Source organism: Chlamydotis macqueenii, chromosome 1 (genome assembly GCF_036417535.1).
Source record: "Chlamydotis macqueenii isolate bChlMac1 chromosome 1, bChlMac1.mat, whole genome shotgun sequence".
Taxonomy (NCBI): Eukaryota; Metazoa; Chordata; class Aves; order Otidiformes; family Otididae; genus Chlamydotis; species Chlamydotis macqueenii.
Genome location: NC_141556.1, coordinates 118712911 through 118740072, shown reverse-complemented (window position 1 = coordinate 118740072; position 27162 = coordinate 118712911). Strand labels below are relative to the sequence as shown.

Genomic DNA, 27162 nt, shown 5'->3' with positions numbered 1-27162 from the left:
GAATTACCTTGGAAACCTATCAAGGAAATAAAAAAGATGTAAAATAACTTCACAATTCTTAATTATTTCTTTAACACTTAAGTGAAATTCTCATTTCACAAGAAAAGACAGTCACGTACAATTTACTGTAGTATTTCCAGTCTGCTTTCTTGCACACTGGCTAATCTTCATACTTTCAGGATGCAATCACAAAATGACCAAAACCAGAGGAGGTCCTTGGAGAGGCTGCCAAACCTGCTTCTGCCCTAGGTGAGGAGCAGGGGAGCTGGTTGGGTTGTGACCTGTGTAAGCATCACCTCCCTGCACCTGCAAGGGAGCTCAGCACTGGCACGGCACAGGTCCTGTTGTGTGGCCACAACCCAGGGGAACCATCCCAAGGCTGCCTCTGACTGAACACTTTTAACTCCAAAGGTCGCTGTCTTGGGTGCAAAGAGCTGATGTGAAGAAGCAGAGCTGGGCACATAACGGTCCTGTTGCAGGAGAGCAGGGAAGCAGTGGTGCTGGGGGGCAGCTGCCCTGCTCTGGGCAGAGGACCCTGCGCCCAGGGTGGTGTAAAGCAAAAATATTTCTTCTAGGAGAAGTGGCCTAACTTTAAACAGCTCCTTCTCTCTCATATTGTTTAAGGGTAGGGAAAATATTCTCCCGGCGGGCCTGGAGTGGTCACTGTTCTTTTAACATGAGGGCATTTAAACATGTATCTTTTACCCTCTGCAGGACACTGTTCAAACCACAGGGTGCCGGGAAAGCTCAGGATGTGGTGAAGAGCAAGGCAAGATGGCAGGGGAAGTGCTTTCCCTCCCAGTGAGATTGATCCACCCTGTCATGCAGGGTTTGTGGAGCCAGAAGGCTGGATTTAATAATTCTCAGTGCACCTTGTGGCAATGATCAGCATCAATGGGTACTAAGTCTCAGAGATGAAATTTTGCAGCCAGTTCTACGTGGACAGAGATACAGCCATTGTGGATGTGACTCCGGGTTCAGGACTTCACAGTAAAGTTTTTACCAACAGGAAATGAGGAAAAAGGTTGTATGTCATGGTGTAAATTTTTCTTCAGAGTAGTGTGAGGCATTTTTTTTCTAGCTGAAAGTAGATCTTAAACCAATATATAGGCACATAAATAAAAATAACTTCATTTTCTGAGTGAAGATTGGTTATGTGGGTTGGTGGCCCTCATCATTTTTTTAAATCTAGGCAGCCTGAACTTAACATCCTAGAAGATGACTCCAGAGGGACTCTACTGTCTTCAGATGGAGCCAGTCTGACTAGCCTAGAGCTTTCAGATAGCTAGCGTAAGCAGAAATGTATCCCCTGCTTAAACTCAGATTTAGCCTGGTAGGCCAAAAATTTCAAAACTGCCAGAAGTAGTTTACTTTCAACACTGAGGCTGTTTTTAAATCTTCCTTCCTCACACACACATGCATTTTGGCTGCTGTTTATCACTTTAAATTGTTCCCTATCAAATATGAAAAGTGTTATGAGTAGCTAGGATGAAGTGCAGGCTCTAAGGAAGACAGTGACAAAACTCCCCTGGCTTTTATGGAGACAGGGTTTAACCCTCACTATCTTTTTTTAGCTATATGTATATACTTTTATTGGTTATGAACTGTATCACTTTTTCCCATTTTATTTTGGCAGACTTTTATGCTAGATAATAGTATGTATTTTTTGAAGTCAAGTTGCTAGCTTTGTAAAAGGAAATTAAAGGCTCACTTTTAGGCATGATTAGTCTGTTGAGAAAAACACCTATATTTAGGTGTTAAAAACTGGAGACAGTAGAGCCATCCAGAGGGAGATGACAAGATAAACTGGTGAGTAGGGCTCTTCATGAGGCAAAGCTTTTGAATATTTTTTAACAAACTATTCAAGTTCTAAATACTGTCTTTCTTTTTTTCTTACATAGTTTTCCATAAGCATAGAAATATTTTCTACACTTTTGTATGCCCTTTTAAGTAATTAATTGCATCAATGAATTCAGGCTGTGGCTTGCTCGCATGCTGTGAATTCACTACGTTGATTCAAAAAAGAATACTCCAACTGTATGACCAGTCTGCTCCCTGCATGTCCTGTAGTACGTTTTCTGAACAAATAATCAAAATTGTCTAAGCTGCAGGGCCAGCCACAAATCTGGCAGTGCTCAGTTGTCTTTCTCTGAAGTTAACCTTCAGTACAGAACTTCCATGAATAAATACTTGGTGGAAAGACACTTCTATCCTTAGCTTCCAAAGTACCATAGTCTTGTCATAATCTCATGTCAGTGACTTCAAAATGTGCCACATGGAAAACTAAAAATATATAAGTTTTTTACAACTGTAGAATATATGGATTAGCAATAGTTATTTTGGAAGGTTGATGGAGCACACAGCCTGGTAATTCCCTTTCTGCATTGAGTTAACAATTACAGTTACTAATTGTGCTACATTTTAAGGGAGTTTGTGGAAAATCCTACTGAATTTTTGCTAACAGTGGTTATTGAATCTCAAAGATAAGTGATTAAAAATGAGCTTGTGGTGTGTGAAAAGTGCCAAACAGTGAACATTTTTTTAAGTATGCAAATATTTGCATCAGCGCTTGCATTAATCTAAGTATTTTGACACATAATGAAAAAGCATTAGCATGAGGAATACATTATACAAAACCATGATAATCACTGAGATTCTATAACATCTTGATGACCTTCCAAAATCTAGCCAATGTAAACTTAGCAGTGACGATGTAATCTGCCTTGTAAACAGCTTGAGAGATTTGCATGATAAACATCAACCTTGGCACTTGAGTTTTTTTAAACAAGCCACCAAAAAAATGTATACACAAAAAAGTCAGATATCTCAGCTTTTTTGGAAGGTTTCATCTCACCTAACTTCAGACATCTGTAATGCCTGTGTTTAAGCTATATATCTGAAGCTTCCTTTATGTGAGCACTCCTCTCCAGTGGGAGAGAATCAGCCATTTTTAAAGACAAAAAATAATCTCAGCTGAAAGTAGTCACTGAAAATTAACCAGAAAAAAAAAGAAAAATCATACAGAATGCAGTCCTCCTGATTCCCTCAAAAGATGCTCTGGAAATGGTGTCTCACTGAAAGAGGAGACATCTGCAAAAGGTGGGGAGGCCTTTGGGAGGAGGGTATGGTCGGCCTTGGGTGAGTGGCCGAGGAGGAGAAGTGGAGCTGTCCAGCAGTGCCAGCGCTGCTCGGGGTGTGGCCGCTGCTCGCTCTGGCTGAGAGAAGGCCTGCACATGGGGCAAAAGTCCTACCTGTCCCTTCCACCAGCAAGCGAGCACTGCACTTGCATGCTTTGCAGCTGCGGGCAGTATCGCTTTTGAAGCCTTCTTGCTTGCAGGGGCTAAGAAAGTACCAAACGTGTCTGACATCATCCACAAATGTTAAACACAAGTGGAGCTGGGTCGACGGAAGTTCTCCTTTGAAACATGCTTTTGAAACACTGCAGTCTTCAAAGCTGGCTTACATACCCTGCGCTGTGATACACAGCCTTTTGTTTTGCATAAGTGTTTGTTTTAATGAGGTAGTGCAATGCAGCTCATCAAAATCAAAAACATATGATGCACCCTAGGCAAAAGAAAGGCAATAACTATACAGATTTTTGAAGAGGGCTAGTCATACCACAGGCTACCATTATAACAGAAAAAACAACAAGAATTTTAATATAGCTGTCTGGCCAAATATATTAATTTAAATTGAATGGCTTTTTCTGATATTATAGCTGTGAGGCACAATGTTCTACTGGCAAGCATCTTCAAAACCTTTTTTTAGAAGATTTGCTTCAAATTATTTCTGTGCACCAGATCTTGATGGTATGTACATTTGGGAGTCTAACCAAAGGAAAAAAGCTTTTGATTAAGTCAATGACCTTTCCTGGCGGTTGAATGAAATGGAGATTGTAATACAAAAAGCTACCTCATCCAAACAGTGTTTTCTTCAAAATATTTACTCTAAGTTCTCTTCCATTAAGTCTGCCCTAACTTTTTCACAAATGTTCATATCCTTGTGCCAGCACAGAAATATACTTTCCCATTAGCAAATCCTTTTAAATAAATTTTAGTAATTTCCATGATTGCTTCCCAAAAATGGCTTGCTAACCACCTATTTCCATTCTTTGCCAGAGAATACTGCTGGATGCTATTTATTCTTGGAAACTTGGTCTTTATTGTGCTCATGCTTTCTTGTGCTTATTCAAAATCTGGTAATACTTGTTTCCCTCAACTAATTACATCTCTTCACAATTGGCAAACTGGAGACATTTTCCTGCTGATGTGGAGAAGAATGAGTGTTGTAATTTCTTAAAAATTGTTTTCTGTAATTATTTCACTTGATAAGAAATGGTGTCATCTTATCCTGGCAAATACCTTTGCACGTTGTTGTTATTTGATGAAGGAGAGCTTTGGGAACCTTCTGAAGCCGAGAACAAGATGTAACATCCTCTCCAGCAGTTGATGTTGATGAAGGTTGAGGAAACCAACAGCTTGCATGATATTAAGCTGCCTATTATTAGATTAAACTTGCTACAAATGCATCAAAAAATTCACCAAAAGGCACAGAATCAATAACTACTGTGCAGAGCTAGTGGAGGAAGAAGATCACTTTCCTGCTTACTTTGGCGGCCTCATTTTCACTTAAGTGTGGGACAACCTACAGACAGCCTTTACACAGATCGAAGTGGTCCCTTATGGTTTCTTCTCGTGCTGTTTAGGGTGGATACTGATTCTGCAACCCAAATTGTCTTCTACAGCAAAAGAAATCTTCAATGACCCCTTTAGGGAAGGTTTCTTTATGCATGTCTGACGCAGCATAAATGACCTGATAGGGATTTGGCAGTCTGGCTCTATGCCGATAATGCAAGGAAATACAGTCTACTAATTTTAATTCCCACCACACCACTGTTTTCCTCAACATGCTTTCCATAATTTTGGATCCATAAGAGTAATTTAAAGGAATTCTGATAAAATCAATTAAGGAAGCAACCTTCTAACAGCATTTCTGCTATTCTTTTTGCTTCACGTTACACTGTGCTGCTCTTCTAAAAAGTTAGTGGGCAATTTGAGCGCCTCACAGGAGACAACAGAATTCTTCAAGGTGTAAAGTGATAGCAGTTCCCTTTCTCTTACAAGACGACAGCTCCTCCTCCATCCACAGAGAGCATGAAAGTTGCTAATGGAAGTATTAACTAATATTATTTCTATTATACTAGCTCTGCTGCTCTGAAACACAAAGTAGCAGCCAGTCCTTCTGCTAAGTGTGCCCTTCTCCCACCCTTAGCCTGTGGTACCTTCTCTGAAATCCCCATGCAATCAATCTCTGCAGTTAATAGGAGTGCACCAGTGGGGCAGAATCAAGGGGCAGCATCCTCCTTCAGTGAGCTGCAGCGAAATACTTTTGGCCAGAGAATTTAGTGATTCTGTCTTGATTTTCAGGTTGCATCAATTGTCTCCTCAGGAAGGTCTGGATGGAAATCTTGCTTTTGGAGTACCATTCCTCACAGCAGCACGCGACCCAAGGCGTGAAGGGAGTGTAGGCATAGGCGCTGCTGGGCTGAGCACATGCTGCTGCCTCAGGCATTTAGTTTCACACTGCTTAATAACAGTGCAGATTCACACTGTTTTGTTTTGTTTTCAGTTACTTCCTTTGCCTTGAGATTTGTCCTTGGAGGCAGGTTGCTGTCCATATTTACTTGTCCTATGCCCAGATGAAAATCCAAGATCCATCAATTACAACCAGGTTTTGCAAGCCATGGGATTGAATGCAGAATTATGGTCAATCCCCACAGAGACATAAGTGCCCGCTCTTAGTGGACTGAAAAATCTGAATCTAGAACTAAACAGCAATACTCAGGACTGGCTCTGTCAGCTGCTCTCACGCATGATGTTTGTGACTTTGGGTAGGAGACCACTTTCCTTCTAGTCCCATTCACTTAGATTTTCTTCCTAGTCTTCTAGAAACCTTCTTAATAATAATTGGCATTCTGTTAGCTCCCAGTTTAAATTGTTTTTTCTTCCACTAGTTTCTGTATTTACCGGTAGCAACATATATTTCTATCTGCATCTGCCTGCTGACCTTGGATTCAGGAATTTGCTAAGTACGTGCTTAACCTTGAGGATAAGCTTCAATTTCACCAATTTTAATGGAATTCAAGCATGTGCTTAAAGTGAAACCTAAAATTAAATGTCCTTCCTGAATAAGGATATTCTCCTGAGTCAGACGCTGCATACATTGCCTTAGAATAGATCCTGGCTGTCCCTCGAGTATGTTAGACATGCCGGATGCTTTCAGAAGTGGTTAATCTGGTGAAAAAACTCATCTCCGAGTCATAAAGAAACCACAAGTTTCCTTCACTTTCAGAAGCCTCCTCAGTCTGCTACTTTGATATCATCGGTCAGCTGCTTGTGCTGCAAGAGCATTTGGGTGGAAAGTTTCATAGGCTTATGGTTGTCTGGGTAAGAGATCTACCCAGCTGCTCACACTTAAGAAGCTGGTGTGACTTTTTTTTCTTAACTCGCTGCAGATAGCCGCCTTTGTGAATACAGACCGGACTTGTGTACTAACATTTTGAAAGTGGAAGTTGTCAGATGAAGACCAAAACCTCTGAGAAGTAGGCACAGGATGATAAAACACAAATACTGCAAAACAAAGAGAGGGCAGGAAGTTCAAAGGGCATGTACGCTGCCATGTTTCTTCTTCCCTAGACAGGCTACACACTGAAAACTTTGCAAAGGGAAGAAACATAGCGTCAATACACAGCACACTACCATATAAATGCAATATGGGGGATACACATCATATTCTGATTGTGGCATGTTGTTGTAAATGTGACCTAGCTCTCTGAGTGTATAGAAACATTTTGTTTTAGAAATGTTGTTATAGAGTGTTTTGACATTTCCTAATTTTCTCACTTTTTTTTTAAATAATCCAATGGAATTAAAATCAAATTTGCAAATATTTCAGATGGCTCAGAATTGTATTTCATAAGCGATATATTATTCACTCCTCCCCGAAATGTGTGCACAATATCCCTATTGTATCTTTGCAGTTCTTCTCAGAAAACATTCTCCCAGTAAAGTCCTACTCCCTAATCATCTTCTTTACTTAGCCTAACATATGTGCTGCGTAAGGATGTTTGTCACCCTACTGGATCCTTTGCATTTCCTCAGTAAATGGTAAATATTTGGGGAAGGGCATTCTTTCCATGACTTCACCAGGGAATCACTATGTAACAAATGAGATCGAAGCATGGTGATTAGAGCATGAATTTATATATATAATTTCCATAAGGTATTTTAATGCATGAGATTTATTTTAATCTGTAGATGTTCCAGGTGGAAAATGGCAGGGTAACTAAAAAAAAAAAAAGGGGAAAAAAAACCACAATAAGAAAACTAGCCTGAGGGAGAAAATCCTTCAAATGAAACTTTACCCATAGCAGCTGAATATTTTGTTAAGAGCTGAACACACTAAATCATCATTGTAATTGAAGAGTCAACTGTTTTGACTTCTTTTGTACAGTTTTTAAAATTAATAACATAGATTACCATGTATGAATCTGACCATTCACAAATAGCACACAAAGTTCTCTTGTTTGGTATAGGAAGCTTGCAAAAGCAATCTACTTGTTTTCCAATCTTGCTGAACTAACATATATCATTTTATTTGTTACCGACTTCAATTTTGTTTCAAAGGACAATTGCTAGAGTGACAGCTTAGTAACATCAGACTTACTGTAACTGTTGCATTTTTTATTTTTCTATTAGAAGCTCAAGCCAGAAAAATATCCCACTTCTTGGCAGTTGATTAAAATAATTTACTATAATTTTTGACGTTGCAATTATATGGTTCTGTCAAATAATACATTCCAAATTCTTTCCTCATGGAGAGAACTGTGTGGCTGGCAATTTCTTGATGGACTTGCTTGGATCATACTTGCGATACTGGCAGATACACAGCTTTGGTTCTGCATGTGCTTGGCTTGAACAAAGCCTCCACAAACATAACTTTGAGAGAAATACATTCTTTTATAACGTTGTTCGTGTGTGTTATTTGTACTCCAATGGCAAACCAAGCTTGCCAAAACCCCAGATCTGGGGCTGCCGTTGTGCAGGGCCCGGGAGGAGTTTATGATTGAAGGTCCTGATCCAGCAAAGCATCTGACCGAGCGTTATATCGTCATTCAGTTGCTTGTAATTCCTTCTGTCCCACTTTTCCCTGGACAATTAAAGAGCAAGGGAGAGGCTGAGCTAGGCAGTGAGTGACTGAATGATGAAGCTGCTGTCCTGGCAGGTGGCAAGTCCTACTGGCAAGGGATGGAGGTGAACTGAGTTCTGTGCCTGGGCACAGGCTGGGCTACTGTGAAGGAAGGCGCGGGGGCGGGGGGGGCTTTCCCTCCTTGGAAACATTGAGAGTTGTGCTCTTTCCTTCCTTTGCTTTCATGACAAGTGCCCTGAAAACAAAGTGTTGAAATCACTTAAAATATCGTTCAAGGGAACATCCAATGTTTTCAAAGCCTGCTGTTATTTTTGTTCAGGCCAAAACTACTCTGCGAGTTTGTCCTGAACTGGCAAATGGCTTCAGCTGTCCCCAAACCACATTCTCTGGCAAATAACTACATTACCCAGAAGTAAATACAGTTTCACCCAACTGTAATGGAAACATTGCATATGGTAAGAGGTCTTTACAAGACTGGAAATGAATCTTGGCCCTGGAGGGGAAAAAGGTCTGTACCTGAGTGCTAGGGTGTTAAACCACCTGGTCATCTTAAATATCTGTGGCTAGCTGGCGAAGGAGGTTGATATGGTGAATGATCCTTATGAAGTACTGGCACTAATACTAATGTCAACAGCTCAGGGTAAGAAGGTTAGTCCATCTATACAGGACTGTTTTTCAAATGGCATTTTTCTATACTTTTGGTAAGCCCATTATAAATATCGTGTGTAAAAAAAAATCCATTGAAGACTATTTTCCACATCAGACAGGAAGGTCCTGGTTTTCTGAAAATTGCCTGTGGTTTTTTCACCTGCTGTTTAGGTCTCCTAAAACTCTGAATATCTGATTACACTGGTAAATCTTGTGGTTGAGTGACCTACATTGGACATGCAAACCAGTGGCTTCAAACATTTGTGCCTACAGTATGTGAAGACATGAACAGAGATTCAGCTACAGCTAGAATTAAAATTCTCAGAAAAAGTAAAAATTAAAGAAATAAAGTCCCAAACCTGAAAATCCACATCTATAAATTTGTTTTTTTATATTTTATGTAGTCTTCACTGAAGTTAATGAGAATGTAGTGTTCAATTGTGTAAAGATAAACTCACATATAAGTATTTGCAGGACTGAAGTTCACATCTGTGGCATTATTTCCAAAACCAAAATGAGATCATTAAAAAGAAATCCAACAGTTGCAGTTGCTAAGTGATAACAGTGCAGGTACCAGTAGTGTCCTTTGTTGAACCTAAGAACTGAAAAGCTGTGAAATATTAAGACTTAAAGAAAACATAAATGGCCAGTTTGGTGGCCTTCTGTGGTGGGGTGACAGCATCAGTGGACAAGGAATGAGCAACAGATATTATCTACTTGGACTTGTGCAAAGCTTTTGACACTGTCCCGCACGACATCCTTCTCTCTAAACTAGAGAGACATGGGTTTGATGGACGGACCACTCGGTGGATAAGGAGTTGGCTGGATGGCCGCACTCAGAGAGTGGTGGTCAATGGCTTGATGTCCAAGTGGAGACCGGTCACGAGTGGCATTCCTCAGGGATCCGTGTTGGGCCTGGCCCTGTTCAACAACTTTGTTGGTGACATGGACAGTGGGATAGAGTGCAAGTTCGCTGATGACACCAAGCTGTGTGGTGCCGTCAACACACTGGAACAGAGCAATGCCATCCAGAGGGACCTTGACAGGCTGGAGAGGTGGGCCCATGCCAACCTCATGAAGTTCAACCAGGCCAAGTGCAAGGTCCTGCACCTGGGTCGTGGCAATACAGGCAATACAGGCTGGGCGGAGAATGGATTGAGAGCAGCCCTGAGGAGAAGGACTTGGGACTGCTGGTGGACGAGAAGCTCAACATGAGGCGGCAGTGCGTCCTCGCGGCCCAGAAGGCCAACCACATCCTGGGCTGCATCAAGAGGAGCGTGGCCAGCAGGTCGAGGGAGGTGATTCTCCCCCTCTACTCTGCCCTGGTGAGACCCCACCTGGAGTACTGTGTCCAGTTCTGGAGCCCCCAACATAAGAAGGACATGGACCAGTTGGAGAAGGTCCAGAGGAGGGCCATGAAGGTGATAAGAGGGCTGGAGCACCTTTCCTATGAGGGCAGGCTGAGAGAGTTGGGGCTGTTCAACCTGGAGAAGAGGAGGCTCCGGGGAGACCTGATAGCGGTCTTCCAGTACCTTAAGGGGGCCTACAGGAATGATGGGGAAAGGCTGTTTAGTAGGGCCTGTTGTGATAGGATGAGGGGTAATGGTTTTAAAATAGAGGGGGGTAGATTTAGATTGGAAATTAGGAAAAAATTTTTTACAGTGAGGGTTGTAGAACACTGGCACAGGTTGCCCAGAGAGGTGGTGGATGCCCCATTCCTGGAAATGTTCAAGGCCAGGCTGGATGAGGCTCTGAGCAACCTGATCTAGTCGGGGATGTCCCTGCTCCTTGCGGAGGGGTTGGACTAGATGACCTTTGAAGGTCCCTTCCAACCCTAACTATTCTATGATTCTATAAATCTTGATTACTTTGAAGTCTGAGGAGAACTTCCTGTTTTCCCTTTCCCATTCCCATTCTTTTTCCTGTTCCCTTTTATTTTCCCCTTTCCTTTTCCTTTCCCTTTTTTATATGCCAGATCATTAAAAAAAATTACACTGACATGAATAACATGTCTTCTCCCCTCTCCGCATAACAAATTTTCCATTTACAAGCCAAACAAAATGTTCACCTTTATTCTCTTCGTTGTTAAAATAGGATTGTGTATGGGATACTGGTTACAACTTTTACGGGTGAAAAGAGGATCGCCCCTTCATCAAGGCAGCCATTCAGTGTACAGACAGATTTGACTGGAGGGACACTCTGAGCCATGTTTGTCCTCAGGTCTCAAGAACTTGTCTGTCTCAAGTAGATCCTGTTCAGATTCCATGAGGTAATGGTGCTCTTTGCCCATTCAGTGGAGGAATTGAGAGCTCAAACATAATCATCTTTTCGCGAGGTTGTGTAGCTCAGTAGGGAGGTGAGGGAAAGAAGTTGTGTGCCCACCAAAGGAACGACTGGAGGAGCGTTTTGTGCTGCACTGGGTGCATTTTGCATTGCTTGTGGCCGCAGCTGCCTGGCACATGGGCATCTGCGTGGACCCAGACTGGCTACAGCACCCTGACTCTTGTGCAGCATCTGTGCGTGACAGGAGGGAGCAGAGGAGTCCTTGGCAGTGGGGAGGAAGGATTAGGGGGCAAAGATGGAAAGAAAACCAAACTGCCTTAATGCTACAACTCCTTTTTGAGAAATGCAGTAGCACTTCATATAGAATTGTTTTAAGAAGAAATTTCTTTTGTAGACGTCAGAGTACATTGTGGGAAATACTGGGCTAATTCTAGAGTAAGATCAAGTGACCCAAAGTCATATTAAGCCCAACAGAAGAAGGGATAGTTTAAACATTTATCTTTCAGTTGATAAGAGTCTTTTGAGAACACGGAGATGAAGAAGTAGACACTCCATGGAGTTGAGTGCCATGAGCTGGAAAAGTTTGGCATCTTCTAGGGATGGGCCCAAAACACAGATCCTTTTAGAATAAGTGCCCCATTCTACGGGACTAATGCTGCATACAAAACTTTGTTTCTGTTTTACTGGATCCCAGCTAATTGCAAAAGGTTGTTGGGAAAGTCACAGGCCACCAAGGTAATTCAACACACATGTTTTAGCAAGTTTTTCACACATGTCTGGCAAACCTTTCATAAGAGGGGAAGGCTTTAGGGATTCTTTCCCGGGCCTTAAATCATGCATTAAATCCTATCAATTATTGGTTCCCTCCCTGTTTCCACTTCTGCTCATTTTTGCTATTGGACAGTACTTTTTGTATATTGTAACATGACTTTGAAAGCATTTTGAAACTCATAATTTCCAATTTTTAGGAAACTGTGATAATGTGTAATTTTGTTTAATTCTTCGTGGCTTGAAACCTTAGTCCCATTGAGGTGAAAGGAGTTTTGCCATCTATGTCAGTGGGAGCAGAACATTGTCTTTATTTTTCTTAAAACACTGTGTAACCTACAAAGTGCTTTAGATACGGGTAAAGAGATTGTGGTGATGATGACAAATTCCAGGTCTGTAAAAACTTTGAGTTAGAATTATCTTGAAAATTAACTACAGCAATTTTTTTTTTTTTCAAAGCGATAAGCATTTTATGCCCACAATTTTTATTCATTACAGTAACTGAGAATTTCTTTGCTCTCTTTCTTGCGGGTGTATTTAGTCCCCAAGAGAAAATATTTTCTTTTATCGTTGCCAAGTCCTTTGATTTCACTGTAGTACTTTTAAGATAATAATCTAATTTTCTTGTATGTTGTTGGAAATGTCTTTCTCTAAATGCACTGAGCTGTAGAAACGTGGTCATATGGAAATCAGATCAGGTAGGACTTTATCAACGTGGCATTTCTCGGGTGTTGGAAATACTTGGTCTTTGTGATCAGGCTTTACAGAGCCAAGGTATGCTGTTACTCTTTAGAAGAGATCACAGGCATGTTTCGTTCTGTTAGTTAAAAGTTATTTTCTAAACTGCTGGAACAACGACAAAGGTAGAGAGTTGCCAACAGGCAGTTCCTGGGATCACCTAGTTTCCAAACAAAAGTCCTTTTTTCCTACTCAGACAATCCTGCGTGATCACCACTGCAGATAATGGGGTAAAGCTCCCAGACATGGGATCCAGCAGAAGTGAGAAATGAGGGATTTCATTTCTTGAGAAATGAGTGAGCTATTTGTATTAAATCATCATGCTGTCATTTGAGACCTATCCTCTCTGCTCTTCAGAAAGCCACAAGAAAACTACAGTGTGTACAGGCATTTTTGGTTATTGTTTCCTCTCAACATGTTTTCTCTGCTCTTCAAAAAGGTGATAAATATTTTTAGTTTAATTGTTGTTAATAGCTGACATTTAAGATAGATCAGTGTTAGTTAACAGTGATTTTTTTTTTTTTTCCTCACAAGGCATATGGTATTACTGGGTCTTAGAGAGAGACAGAAATACCAGACAGTTACAGAAATGTGTGAATCTTATCCTTTTTGGACCACACACCCTAGACTCAGGAGTATTCTTAGAAGATGTACTATCACATTTTCCAAGTGCTTAATTTATATATATATATATTTAATCTTATTCAGTATTTAAAAGGGCCAGGTAAGTATATCCTTCTATCCTAGACAGAAAAGAGAAAATAAAATGAAAGAAAAGCAAGTTACCAGTGTAGTGGGAGTCGTTTGCTTTTACTGTACATGTATCCAGCATGCAAGCAGTGTTTGGAAACAGTGATGGGAAGGGTATCTCCTGCAACCTGAATTTCTCCTTCATAATTTTGGCAAAAGAAGAATGTTCATGGAGGAGTCTAATTAGTGCATTTCTCCATCAACCTCCCCCACCCTAGTGCTCTTCTAACTGTGCCCTGTCACCCACAGCCGAGGGTGGCACCAGGCAAGGGGTCTCTACTGCAGACAGGGCAATTTTTTCGGTTTTAACATAAGGTACTGGGAGATACCTGGCATGGATTGAGACAAACTACGTAGACTAGAGTTTTGTTTATACGCCTATTGTTTCTTTCAAATTTCCTCTCTTCCCTGCTGCTGAAGAATTCACCTTTGGTGGGAGACAGTTTTCTAAATGGAAGGAGGCTGATCGATAGTGGGGGAAAACATGAGTGGAGAATTCCTTTTTTTTTGCTGTTGCTCAAATCTTGAAATAAATCTGAGTTCATAATCAGCATAAAGATATATAAAAGTCCTGAGCATTTCTACTTGTGTCTGTGTGTCTGTCTGTCTGCTGGGGTGGGGGTGGGGATATTCTTGGAAGGGTGTGTGTATCACAAGGTGGTCAAAGGGTGGCAGATTTCAGTTATTAAGAATGATCTGGATTAGCCCTGGTCTTTTGGGGTCACTAAGTTTCAAACACAGATATTTCACATCTGTTTCTTGTTCACAGCCACTAACAAAGAAGTACAATACTGAGAGAGTCCCATTTTAGATGCATGTCTGGTCCTTTAAGGAATTCAGCTAGTTACTTAGAGAGAAGAGAAAAAAAAAAGCACAGCTATACCTCCTATTCAAATTTGCAGATTAGGCAGAAGCCCAGAGGTGAAAGGTCAAATAAAACACTTGAAAACATTTTCTATAGACTTCCTGGTCGTGGAGGGGAAAAAAGAGCACACAGTCCTCCAAAGCATGCTATAAAAGCCAGACGAGTGTGAGAGACACTTTAATAGGTTCCATTCTTGATGAAAATCTTGAAACAGCCTCACTAATACAGTGTAAAAATCCAATATGCCAGACATGTTTGCTGCGTGCAATGCCCATCAATCAATGGATGGTAAGGCCTGGAAGGACAGTGTTCTTTAATAACCAGTTCAAACTATTGTGTAGTTCAGTTAAAATGATCTAAAACAGTTGGAAGAATGTGATGAAAAATGTTGGCCTTTGCCCTCACAGTTACTTCTTTTTTCCTTGCAGGGAATTTGCTTTTTTGAAGTGTTTAGGTTTGGGTTTTATTTTTGTCTCCTATGGTATCATTGTCACTTAACCAGCTTTAAATTAGTATCAAACATAAAACAACTAGCTTTCATATCGATGTCAACTTTCAGCCAAAGGTTTCGGTGCACTTTAATTATTAATCTGTACAGCAGTCCTTTGGCATTTGGCGGTACAACTTTTAACATTTTGGAGATGGGAAAATTAAGGAAGAATGAAGGGAAAGTTGGGGTGAGATTCATCTCACATAAGCAGAGTTTTCCAAAAGCTGGATGTTCCAGGTAATTATACAAGTTCCCGTTGTAGGTAATGTAGAGCGAGAGAGAGAAGTACTTCAAGGATGTGATTCGTCTCACGTCTTTTAAGTAGCTATTGTAGGTGACACTGAATGACACGATGAAGACAGTTGTACTGGGGACTGCAGAAGAAATCTAGGAGGACTAGATTAGTCTAGACACCTACATTTAAAATCACTGAAGTCTGATGAAGTGAATCTTACTTCAGGCACAGTGATACAATTCCCTGACTGCAAATGAGCGTGTCAGCATTTCCCTCTTAGGAGGTGCATGCATTGACTCTTGCAGATAACTCTGGTGTCATTGTAATAGTGACTGTGTCAATGTAATTCATTTAAACAGAGCTCCCATTTCATTTCCCATTTCTGTGGTATTTTTTTTTTAATGTAGAGAGTATAGCTGGTCTCCAAAGATGATCAGAACAGAAAACGTGGGCAAACAGTGGTGTAGTCACCAAAAATATTTTGGCTGATAGGAGCTTAAATAGCTTGAGTGATATGTTAGGGGCTTAGAGTCAGTAAATGAAGTACTTTGACTTTGACTTTCACTTTGAAAACTTCCATTTCATTTCTGTAAAACTTTGTCCATTAGAAAACAAACCATTCTTGATTGCTGTTGTTCCATGAAGTAAAGTTAAAAAAGAAAAATTGTCTTGTCCCTAAATCAGAGTCTCTCCCAACTTTTCAACTGCCCGTGAGTGAACTGAACTCATTGCTGTGACAGGAAAGAAGGTGGGAATGGGGGAAAGATGAGAAGGGACTAATTGGCCGAAGGGGTTGGAGCAGCTGAAGATAGTGCGTGAGGTTACTGAAAGGAAGCAAAGATGGGAGAGCGGGAAGATATTAAGTCATCACCAGCCCTGAGGGGAGAACTGGCGGTGGGTGCCACCGCGGCAGGAAGAAGTCTCCTTTATCTGCCGTTAAAATACTCTTTTTTTTTTTTTGTTTGTTTTTTTTTTTTTGTTAAAAGAAGCTATTTCTGACTTTGGAAAGAGCGTTGGAGGAAGCGGTGCAGGCAGGCGAGCCAGCAGCTCTCCTTTAGAGGGGCAGGGAGCACCCTCTAGTGACCGCGGTGACCCGGCTGCCCACTGCTCCCCGGGGTGCTCCCAGCACTCGACACCAACTGGGGGAACGTCAAAGGGATGAGGACACGGTCCTCCTCCCTCCACTGCGGTGCAGGACCTGTCAGCAAAGGAAATGAGTAGCAGGAAAGCTTGGAAAATGCTGAAGGAAAGGATGCTTTTCATGAGACGCGTGCTGTGTTGCCCCAATCGCCACATAGTGATAATTAGTATTAATTATGCTGTTTTACATGAGCTGCTTGCTTTGACATAGTAATTGAGTTTGTTGAAAACAAACGCCCCACTTCACTCAGAGTAGCACCTTCCCCCCAGAGTTAACCTCCACATTTCCAGCCACAGGTCAGTGGGCACAAGCCCACCCCAGAACTGGACCCCATTTTTTCCCAGGATGGAGTTTGTCCTCTGCCTTCAGATGTGGTCCTGCGTCAAACCCACTCAGACATGGAAGGAAGAGGTCCCTTGAGCAGCCCCAAAGGCCCAACAGTCCTGGCGACAGAGGACAAGAGTCCATCATCCCAGACAGCAGCACCCGAGCTGCCCACCCCACAGCCCCTCAGGGCAGGTTGTTGAAACTCCATTCTTCTCCTGGCCACCCCTGTTTGTTCCCCTGCTAAAAGCCTATTTGTGAGAACTTTCTTTGTGGTGGGGGGAGAGTTCCCCTCTCTGTGAGCAGATTTACTGACATTTTCTTCAGAGCCAGCTGAAAGCTGTGAATTAAAGGGAGGAAGTCCCACTGAAGGGCTTGCTGACAACTTGGTAAGAATGTTTTTGGCCCTCACACACTGAGCTGAGTATGGAGACACTGCTGTTTGGAGCTACGTTTAAGCAAAGTGCTGCGACTTTTTGAGAGTATTAAGACCTTTACATATATATCTTCATCTGCCATGAAGTAGCATTAATTCACCTGAATGCCTTAAAATCTGCTTCCAAAAACTGCAACACAAAGCCTTTTATTGTACTCAAGTTTTTTTGATTTGTAGCGTGGTTCCACCTAGAGAAGAACCTCCTTTCTACCTGTAATGTTGGTAAGAGGAACAGAGCTCACTTTTTCTTTTCTCTGTTCTCTTCCTTGCTTTTAATACCCCCATCTTCGGACACCATATGTACGCATACTAAGCATAACACACAAAGTGAATGTGTCTCCAGCTTGCCCAATTATTTTCCCAGAGTAATTTATAATGTAAAGAAATCTGTACAGTTGAAGGAATGAAGGACACATTATTAGCAGTACTAACAACATTTTGAAAGTAAAAAGGAAAGCAGCTATCTGGATAGACTGCTGAACAAGTGTTGTGAAAGTAAAAGACTTACCAGCACTAGTGAGGATAGCAGAGCGTGCCTCTAGTGTCTTGGTCAGCCCGGGCTAAGAGCAACGTTCTTGATTTACCTCCCAGACAGCAGGATGGATTGCAGATCTGCCTAGGGAACATTGCAATGTATTTCCTACATCCCAGCACTCTAGCGGATATGATATGAAAAAATCTGAGGACAGGATTGTTTTTTTAGAGTTAGTAGTGGTGTTCAAATAGCATGAGAAATGTTCTCTTTGGGAATATTCTACATGTGTTTAGGTGAGTACATGCATATTGAACATATTTCTAGAAAGGATGCAACAAGCAAAGAAAGATCAGCATAGATCATCAGATCCTTCATCTCCCGTTCAGAAAGCTCTTCTCTAAAGAGGGACCTGTTTAGTCTTAAAGGTAGAGGGCACTTAAAGCAGTGTTTAAGTCTGTCTGTATTCAGGAAAGAACTTAAGCACAGCTGTAATTCTAAAGCATGTGCAAAACCCCTGTTTTGATCAAGAAGCTTAAGCACATGTGTAATGTTAAGCACATGCGGTAAGGTTTTGTTGCTCTGTGGTTTCTAGGTGCAGGCTTGAATTTAGAAGAAAATTCTGACAGAAGGGATCCCAGACAAATTAGGGTGACAAGTTTGAGAGAGAAATTAAGGGAGGAAGGGAGTGTTAGGTGACTTGTGTGGGTTTTTAATACATTTTTTTTGTGTTTTCATTCTGTTTGTTGACCAAGTCACATTTTTTCAAACTCATACAGTATTATTTCAGACAATAGCACATAGTTGCCTAACATAACAAAAGCATATTTTCTTTCTATTTAACCTTAACAAAATGCAGAAAAGAGAAAAATAGTAGACATGTTTGTACTATTTTTCTTCTGCAACTGGATGATGGTGATTTGATAACCCAATATTTTCCTTTCCTTACAATACCAAGGTTCTGTCTTGCAATTGGATCGACATAAGCGTAAGCACTCAGAAATCTGCCTGTGGGTATTAGCTTGAAAGTCAAATAAACTTCATTGAATTCTTTGCCACAGAATGTGTGCCAGTTTAAAATGGCAAAATCCTTACCGAGCTGTGGGCTCTGTAAAACTTATATAATAATAATACAGCTCAGCAGAGTCTGATATTGCCTGCCTTATGCTTCCAAAAGCCCTAATATAAATCAAGAGGAGATTTGTCTATGTGGATGTAGGCTGGAGAAGAATCATTACTAAAACCTGCTTGTGAATGAATTTGTTAGATCCCATCCACTGGAGAGCTGGAACTGATGCTTGAAGCTTCTCAATATATTTGAGAAAAAAAAAATATCATGGGCTTAAGTGGAGTGGAAGTCACCCAACTGAAACATTATACAATGCTTTGAAATTTCAAGAAAAAGGTTCTAATCTTTTGGCTGTCTTGCTCATTGTTTGGAGATGAAAAGAGAGGAAATCAACATCCCCATGAAATACAATTACTGTAAATTGCTTTCTTTTCATACTGTTTGTAATGAAAAATAGGAAAGTTACCAGAAGTTACCTACTCTGCTGATCGCAGTAATGCAAGAAGACATTCAGCAGTGCAACACCGGATTTCTATATGAACCAACTAATGGAGAATATAAACTGTTGCATGGCAGTGCTGGCTCTGGACTGCTCTGAAGTGACCAGAAACCTTCTTTACGGTGGAAGAAACCAGAGCTCCTTAAAGTGAACTATAAGCTCAAGCTAAACTTGTACAGGGAGTTGATCTTGTGGCAGGGAGGAAAAGCAGGGTGTCTACCCTCCACCTTCCAGTCTCTCCATCAGGATCTGGAGTCTGCTGCAGGTTTGCTCAGTGCCTTGGGCTGGCTGAGGGGGCCCCAAGGCTTGTGAGGCAACTGGAGATGAGTTGGGATACAGGCCCAACTGGAAGACAGACTGCTAAGCTTGAAACAGGGGCTCCCTGGGGGCAGCTTTACCTGATCCCAGTTGCACTCATCCTGTGTCTCTCTGTTGTGTTCAGGGATTTCCAGGTATGCAGTCCCCATGGGGCACCTGCAAACAAGGATTTCGCATAATCTAGTGGGTGGCAGAGTCATTGAGTCATTCTTATTAGCAGGGGTGGATGGATGAGCCTTTTTCCTCTGCCCTGCCTTGCGTGAGATGGAGCAGTGCCTGCAGGATGAATGCCTGAGGGTCAAGGAGGCAGCGCTTCATGTCCTCCAAGTGCGCCTGTGGAAAAGTGCATGGCCGTGTTTCACCTTCTTCAGGATAGCAGGGGAGAAATGAACTGGGACTTCCTGCTGTCATTGTGTACCATTTGGAAAAAAATGCATACCAAATGCCAGCAGTCATGACCAGTTACAGAGCAAGGCTCTGATTTCCTTTTCTTTTCCTAAGGAGCAGGACAGGAAGGCATTGGGAGAGGGTGAGGTCATCTGCCTCCACTAAAATATGCTATGACAAGCCATCACTATTTCTTTTTTATCATACCAGAGTCCCCGGTCAGGGGGCTGGACCTTCTTACAGTGGGAATTATCTACCCAGTGCTGCAGTGCTTTCAAGCAATGTGTCCACGGTGTGATGTTGTTATAGGAAGCGATGAGAAATCATAAACTGATTATAGCAAGACCAGCTTTTAAAAAAGTACAAGGCTATTAAAAAATCAATACATTCTGACTTGTTTTAATTTTTTCTTCAATTTTTGAGGGTCCTATTTTCAAGCTTTTCTCTCTAGCTGAAAGCTAAGAATCTCTTCATACCACGAACTGTCTTTTACAAGAACACAAAATGTTGTGAGACTCATAGGGGCAAGAGGGTTGACCCAGCACTGGATCCTGAGTGGTTCTTTACATGTGGACTTTTGCACTGGCTGGTACTGTGGAAGCACTTTGCCTTTCTTATTCCCATCTTTTTTCAGTTCAGCACTCCTAAGCAAGGGTCTGGGACAGGGATGGTATTTTGTTTGCACAGCTGGTAGTTTTGGGGTACCCTGTGACTGCCAAGTGCTACAAAAGGACAAATGAAAATATAACACTGAATAAAAAATTACTATCACACTCCAACCAGGAAGGGAATCGCTGGTGAAACCATCTCATTTTTGTACATGGATAGAGCTGTGAAGTAAAGGAAGAGAGTGGGAAATTTAAGATGTTTATGACATTTGGGCACTTGCTTTTGAAATATTTGTCTTTTTGTGACTTCCTTTCCTCAGTAAGAAAGAGGCATCAAAAAGAAATTACTGTCTCCAGTCTACTTGCTTCTCTGCTGAGAAGAAAAAATGTGCTCGATCAGATAGGCTAGAAAGTGTCAATAGCTCAGGAATCCAGGACTGAGGTTAATGGACAAATATAGATGTAGTGTAAGCAGGGCTAGGTTTCATTAACATATTTGGAGTTACACCCGACTTATACCAAGTCTGGCTTTGGCCCTGAATCTGCAATTCCCCAGTGAATACGCTGCGTGAAACTAGCGTCGAATTTGGCCCATTTCATCTGACATCTGCATCCTGCCTCAAAGTGGCATGTCACACTTACTGCACATCAGATCACACCTGCCCAGGCAGTCACAGGCAATTGACTTTTTTGGTTAAAAAAAAAAAAAAAAAAAAAAAAAAAATTAGTCACATATCATCAAGAAAAACAACATTGTTTTAGGACTCTTATCTCTTCACTCCCAAATATCCTGTTTCTTCGAGCTGCAGTGGCCAGGACCAATAGAAACCTCTTCCTGCCATTGGCTGACTTCATTTCCCAGAGTTAGCACAATCTCATCCGCTCTAAACAACCTCATCAAAACTTCTTTCTGGTCAGAGCGAAGCAATAATTATTATTAGCAATTATTAGCGATCAATAATCTTGATCACATTATGGCAAGCACTATTAAGGTAAGAAAGGGGTACCTTTTTGTTGGAATTTTTTTGCAGTGGCGTGTTCTTTGGTTTCCTTTATCAACCTAGATAAGTTAGAATTGGGCAACACCCCCACTGCCACAATAGAGGACAACAAGATTTCCTTTGTACTGCCTAGTAAATTTCCTTTTTCCTACTCCAACCATCCGCAAGGCTTAAAAACTTCAAACTCGGAAAAAAATTGGGTTTTTTAAATTCACTGTTCAGTGCTGTGGATTGCATATGCGAAGCCCTTTTATGAGAGCTTCTGAAATTTCTTGTAGGTATCATTCGGACAACTTGGATGTGTCTGCGGACTGCCGTAAGGGGAGAGGGTGTGCACTGGAAGGACAAAAAGGGTTCCTGAGAGCACTAACCTTTTGGATACTTTTAAATGTTTCTCTTGCTGATGGGGACACAAATATTAGCAAGTGGGAATGAGAGGCACCGGCTCTTGTTTCTCTCTCATGCAGGTGTTAATTATGTGCTTTTCTAGAAACTCTGTCCTGATATTCGGGACCTTTCTGAATATTATTTTAGTGGTGGTGGTAAGATCTCACAAATGTGTTCTTTTTGTTTTAATTTTTTGGACAATAAAATTCTCTTATTTGCTTATAAATTGATCTCGGTGCATGGTTTGTTTGTATTTTTTATAAGAATGGCTTTGATTAGTTTTTCAGGTTGTGTCGCTTAGAAAGTTGAATGAATCTATATGTCTGTCTTTCTAGCTTTTGCATCTTTGTATGTTGCAACAGATAGCAGTTACAGATATAGCAATAGCTGTGATTAATTGCAGAAGTATAACTGTAACTAAACGTTTTGTGAGAGTGAAACTAATTTTACGTAAACAGCAAAACAGCAATGTGCAGTGCGGACTCTACGGCATTGTATTATCAGATTCAGGATCAAGGTACTTGTTTTCTTTGTGGTATTGTGTATTTCTGTACTTTTCTGATTATGCCAGAGATTTAGTAAGAGATACTGAATAGCAGCAGTGCCTAGCCATTAGCTAAGTGGAGCTGCAGTTTGATTTCTCATTAACTTCTGCTTAGATGGTTACATTTTAAAGATCATTTGATGCTTTTTGTTGTAGGTTTTGAAATCTAAAAGTCTTGCCTGAAGACAGTGTGATTAAAAAAAAACTAATGAACGTTGTCTTTTTGCAATCACTGATGCTTTCAAGAGGCTGTCTGTGGAGACACAGATCTGAATCTCCTCTGCATTGCTGGCCAGCATCTATTAAATGTTCCTGAAACAGCTGAATTCCCTTTGGTTTTGCTGTGTATTTCAGAGCACACAGGGCATGACAGGAGCTCTATGAGAATCTTGAGGTTCAGGGAGTCAAGTTTTGTATTGCTAAAAGAAGGGCTCTGTGCTGAGATAGTAACACTTGTTTTGGTATCTGTTAATCAGAGTGCACTATCGATGTTGATGGGATTTTTTTTTTTTAAATGGTGGTACAATGACAGTAGATGTTGTATGTATTTTGAGGACCTCTTATTTATTTTTTGACATTTTGTATTGGCTGAATTATGATAGGGTAAATGATTGTAAACAATATCTCGTTATTATTTTACCTCCACCTTACACATACAGAGGTGAGAAGAGACTATGTACAGCTATGTATTATGCAGCCCATTAACGCAATGTGGACAGTAAAACCTTCTGAATAGAAAAATGTACATTTTTGTCTCCTCACCTGGGAATGTGAAACTTGCAGGGGGAAATAGGCACCCCAGAACATTGGGGATTTTGGTGCCCAGGGTGCTGAGAAAGCCTTATATTCTGAAACAAGGATTTTATTTATGCAAGTGCAGAATGTAAAATTACTGAAAATAAATGGCAGGTGCTTTATACTCTAGATGTAGGAAATGTACTCTGATATGAAGCTAAGCCAGTCCAAAGAGATTAAATTTCTCTTCTATACTGACTACATAAAGGAGTCATTTAACAGAGAGGTTTCCAAAATAAAGAAATTGCATTTGAATGCCAAGTGAGTGGTTTTGCTTTTGCTAAACAGTTATGTTTAGCAAATGTTTTTTGCAATTTCACTATAATGGCCTATGTTGTCTGCTGGCAATAAGTAGCCAGCTATCCCAGTGTAGGAGATAAGAGGTTGTGGACGAGGAAGGTGAAGAGCCTTATCTGGGATCTCTGCACCCGGAATTCACTCTCTTCTTTAGGGAAGTCATGGAGTCATTAAATGTCAAAATTGTCTTGTGAATGGCTATGCGTTTTTCTGTAACTGGATAGAAATTGCCATAAATGTACACACATGCAAGGGTGGCCTTCCAGTAAGACTGTTTGATTCATCCTTTTCCTATCACAAACCTGCAAACAGACCCATGGGACACACAGGGCTCGTGAGAAATCAGGCTGGCTTAGCTGGGGCTAATTGGTATCTATGAAGGCAAGCATTTCTGTAACCTTTGTGGCACTTGAATTGACGTCACGAGCGTGGCTTTACCAGGAGATATGCCTCTTCTCATCCCCTGCCCTCCTTCTGCTGCTCCCTTCCCCTTCTCCCCATAACAGGGAAAGCACTGCGGTGGAAGGTTTCTCCTAAGAAGGAGGACGCAGTGGTGCCTTCCTCCTAGGCTACGGCAACTTTATGGCTTACTTTAATTCTGAGCTTTACTCTGTAAGAGCGGCTGCCCTCACTGAAGCTGGGGACCTCTCCCTCTGACCGAGAGCCAGGCAAGCTCCCGTGGAGGGCAGCGTTAAGAAACTGCGTAGAGTACAGTGGTGGGAGAAGGTGTGTGCCTCCACAGCCGGGATTTTGGTTTCGCTATGCAAGCGAGGTGGGGCTGATAGTTCTAATGCATTCACTTCCTTGTACCTGGTGTGAACACAGCTAATCTCACTGCTATGTTTTTTGGCTTTTGAAGGATAAAATGTTTTTTTCAAGTTTTTCAAGTTTTTTTTCAACAGTCAGGATTTCAGCACTGCTAATTATAAGCATCCCACTAGTTACTGTAAATACAGTTTTAGAAAATATCAAAGACTTCTGAATTAGGCATCTGTCTTTTTTTGGTGGTTTTTTTTTTTAATAGAATGGAGCAAAAATTACTTAAGTGTTACCTTGGGATGAAGTAAAAATACTTCTCCTGAAGGTTATTTTGTTTATTTATTTTTTTTTTCCGTTATCCTATAGTGGAGGAAAGAACATTAATCAGACAATTAGAACTAGAATTCCACTTCCTTGCCATGTAGCAAGCCTTGTTATATATATCTCTCCCTGCCTGCCAATACAATTATACTTATTGTTAGAAAAGCTATTCAGTAAGTTATCTTGATTTTACAATGATTTATTGATTACACTTGTGGATATTTCTTTACTCTAATTTACTTCTAAATATGTGCAGGTCCACTTTGTACTGTTCATTTCTAATGTACTGTTCACATGGAAGCTACAATTTTTGTGAGGAAAAAGTCTGTATATTTGATAAAGGACAGGAGAAACTTTGTGGTTTCTAAGGCTTGAAAGAGTATGGATATACTGATTAAAGCAGTACATAGTGGCAAGATTTCTTTGGTTTTTGTGAAGGATCTTAGTCTGTGCTTCTCTCTAGAGTGTTGTGATTCTCTGTCTTGTAGAAAATTTAAGTACTCACACAAATATTTCTAAATAGAAGGAAAGCTGGAGATAGTTAAAAAAAAAATCTGTTCTTGGCATATGGAAGTGTTTAAGTCTTTGTTTAGAGGACTGCATCTGCACTGAATCCAATAGAACTAATACAGTAATTTGTAATTCTGTTCCTTGCATTAAAAAAAAAATAAAGATTATTCTCTTTTGGTTTTTACCTCAGTTAGCAAATGATCCAATGGTATATTTTATTTTAAGCCTGTTAATACTTCCATTGGCTTTGGTGATATCGCACAACCCTCTTAAAGCTAAGCACACACCTGAGTGCTGTGGTCAATCAGAAGCCACAACAGCAAGAGTGCCTTAAATCGCTTAGCCTGATCTTATGCTCGTTAATTCAGAGTTTCCACCAATTTAATGAAGATTTTGTTCCAATAAAGGCAGTAGAATCAGACCTGTAATTATTTCCAGGTAAAATAGTATTTCTGACTCAGACACAAATGTACAGTTTCAGGGAAGAAATACAGTTCATATAAGAATGGAAGAAGATATTTTGGGGACTTCTGTGTTGTTTTCTTTTGCTTTCAATCAGCAGTCATTTAACTCAATCTCATTTGTGGCTACATCTGCCAAAACAAAGTCAAATGTAAGGTTTTTACTTTCCAGAATGAAGTCCCCAGGCAACAGCTGGAAAATGCATATGTTTGACTTTGTTTGTTTGTTTGTTTCTTAACAAGAACTATATTATCTCTTAACAAAATGTTTTTCAGCAAGTTCCATGAGTTACAAAAGGCTTTTCAGAATAATGTTAAAAGAATTAAGTGCCCTTGGAGAATGACTTGCTGAAATATAAATACAGAAGTAGTTTTGAGAAACATGAATGCCAAAAGAAGATACTTATTTTCCAAATGACAGTATATAATCCTGTAAAGTAAAATTATATAATGCTGTTCACTCAAAAAGAAGTAGGCTTCATAATGCAAGTTTCTGAATCAAGCCCACAGAATTATTTTGAAAATCAGCAAATCTGAGAAAAGAAAAAGAAAAATGAGGTTTGTATCCCTTGTATTATCAATTTTAACAACGTAGAAGTGATACAGTAGAACATACCACATGCAGTGCCAAACCCTGTCAAGTTAACAAAGATCTTTTCATGACTGCAAAGTCATCATGACTATCAAAGTCATCATTAACTATTTAAAAAATAATTTATTTTTATAGATAATTATACATTAGAGAAATACTAGCAGCTTTTCATATTGTCAGTAATTAAAACCCAGTGGTCTGACAAAATGGCATGTATTCTGCTAGTCATCTTGCTGTCAATATATATATGTGTATTGTAGAAGAAATGTTGGCTATGTTCAAAACACTTAACAATGATATGGAAGCTTTGAAGTGCTTGTATGAAAAAGATATCCATCCTTTCCTTAAAGAATGGATGTGTCTTTATGTTTGAGGGGGTTATTTTAAATGCTGTAACCAAGCCTACCTAAGGTTGGATGGTGCTGTGTCCCTCAGTTTATTCCCCACCTCCCCCCCTTAAAAGAAGGACTGTATAATCCTGTAAACAACTCATCACAGTGAACAGAGGGAGAAGTTGTTTCAGGAAATCTGCTGAGATTCAGGTTGCAAACCTGTGTCACAAAGAAGTTGTCTCTCTCCTTGGCATGCATCCTTAGGCACCAGGTTGCTGATTTTTACTATGCACATAGTCATCCTATTAGAAACATTAGGCATTACTTTCAGGAAAGGGATTATTAGTTAGCAATAGACAAGTAATATTAGTAATTACTTTTAATAACCACTGTATAAAAACTGATGATTAACACTTCTAGTAATTATCATGTCTTAAATCTAGTTTGTTTCAAAGTAAAATTAATAAAATTACAATTATTGTCATAAAAATTCCATTGAGCATTACAAAGTAAAAAAAAATCATGAGTAATAGCAATTTTTTAAGGCTAGGCTGAAGGACACACCAAGCAATCATCCACATACAGAGGACTAGGGAAGCGGTCTTTTGGAATGGTGGATTTTGGAAATTAATGAGTGGAAGGAATTCATATGATGCAATGTCTCCCTTCATTTGCAGTGTTTGTTTATTTGGAGTGTATATCTCAACTGATGGGTGGGAAATGGTGTCACTAGGCTGGTGTAACCTTTTCACGCTAGGAAAAGATCTGACTTGCTTAGTTAAATGTATGTGTTGGCAGGTTAAGCAGTGCCTGACAAATGGGAAGGAAATACAAGAAATGACAAGGACTGGGTATATGCAAATACCTGCAGGAAGGGGTGGTGAATAACTATTTATGGGAAGTGGCAGAACTCTTTAAAATGAC

General features: G+C 40.5%; 1 protein-coding gene across 7 annotated transcripts in view; it reads left to right on the top strand.

Annotated features, from left to right (window-relative positions):
- Positions 1-27162, top strand: part of ERG (ETS transcription factor ERG) — a 145066-nt gene that overhangs the window by 59664 nt on the left and 58240 nt on the right. The window contains exon 1 of one of the 7 annotated variants that reach the window (XM_086765415.1): positions 21107-21231. The exons of 5 other annotated variants lie outside the window; for them this stretch is intronic. In XM_086765415.1, coding sequence (XP_086621541.1) covers positions 21214-21231 — 18 coding nt within the window. In that variant the 5' untranslated portion in view covers positions 21107-21213. Of the gene's footprint in view, positions 1-21106; positions 21232-21273; positions 21515-27162 lie in introns of those variants that run through there. One more of the 7 variants, XM_086765463.1, reaches the window with a different exon arrangement.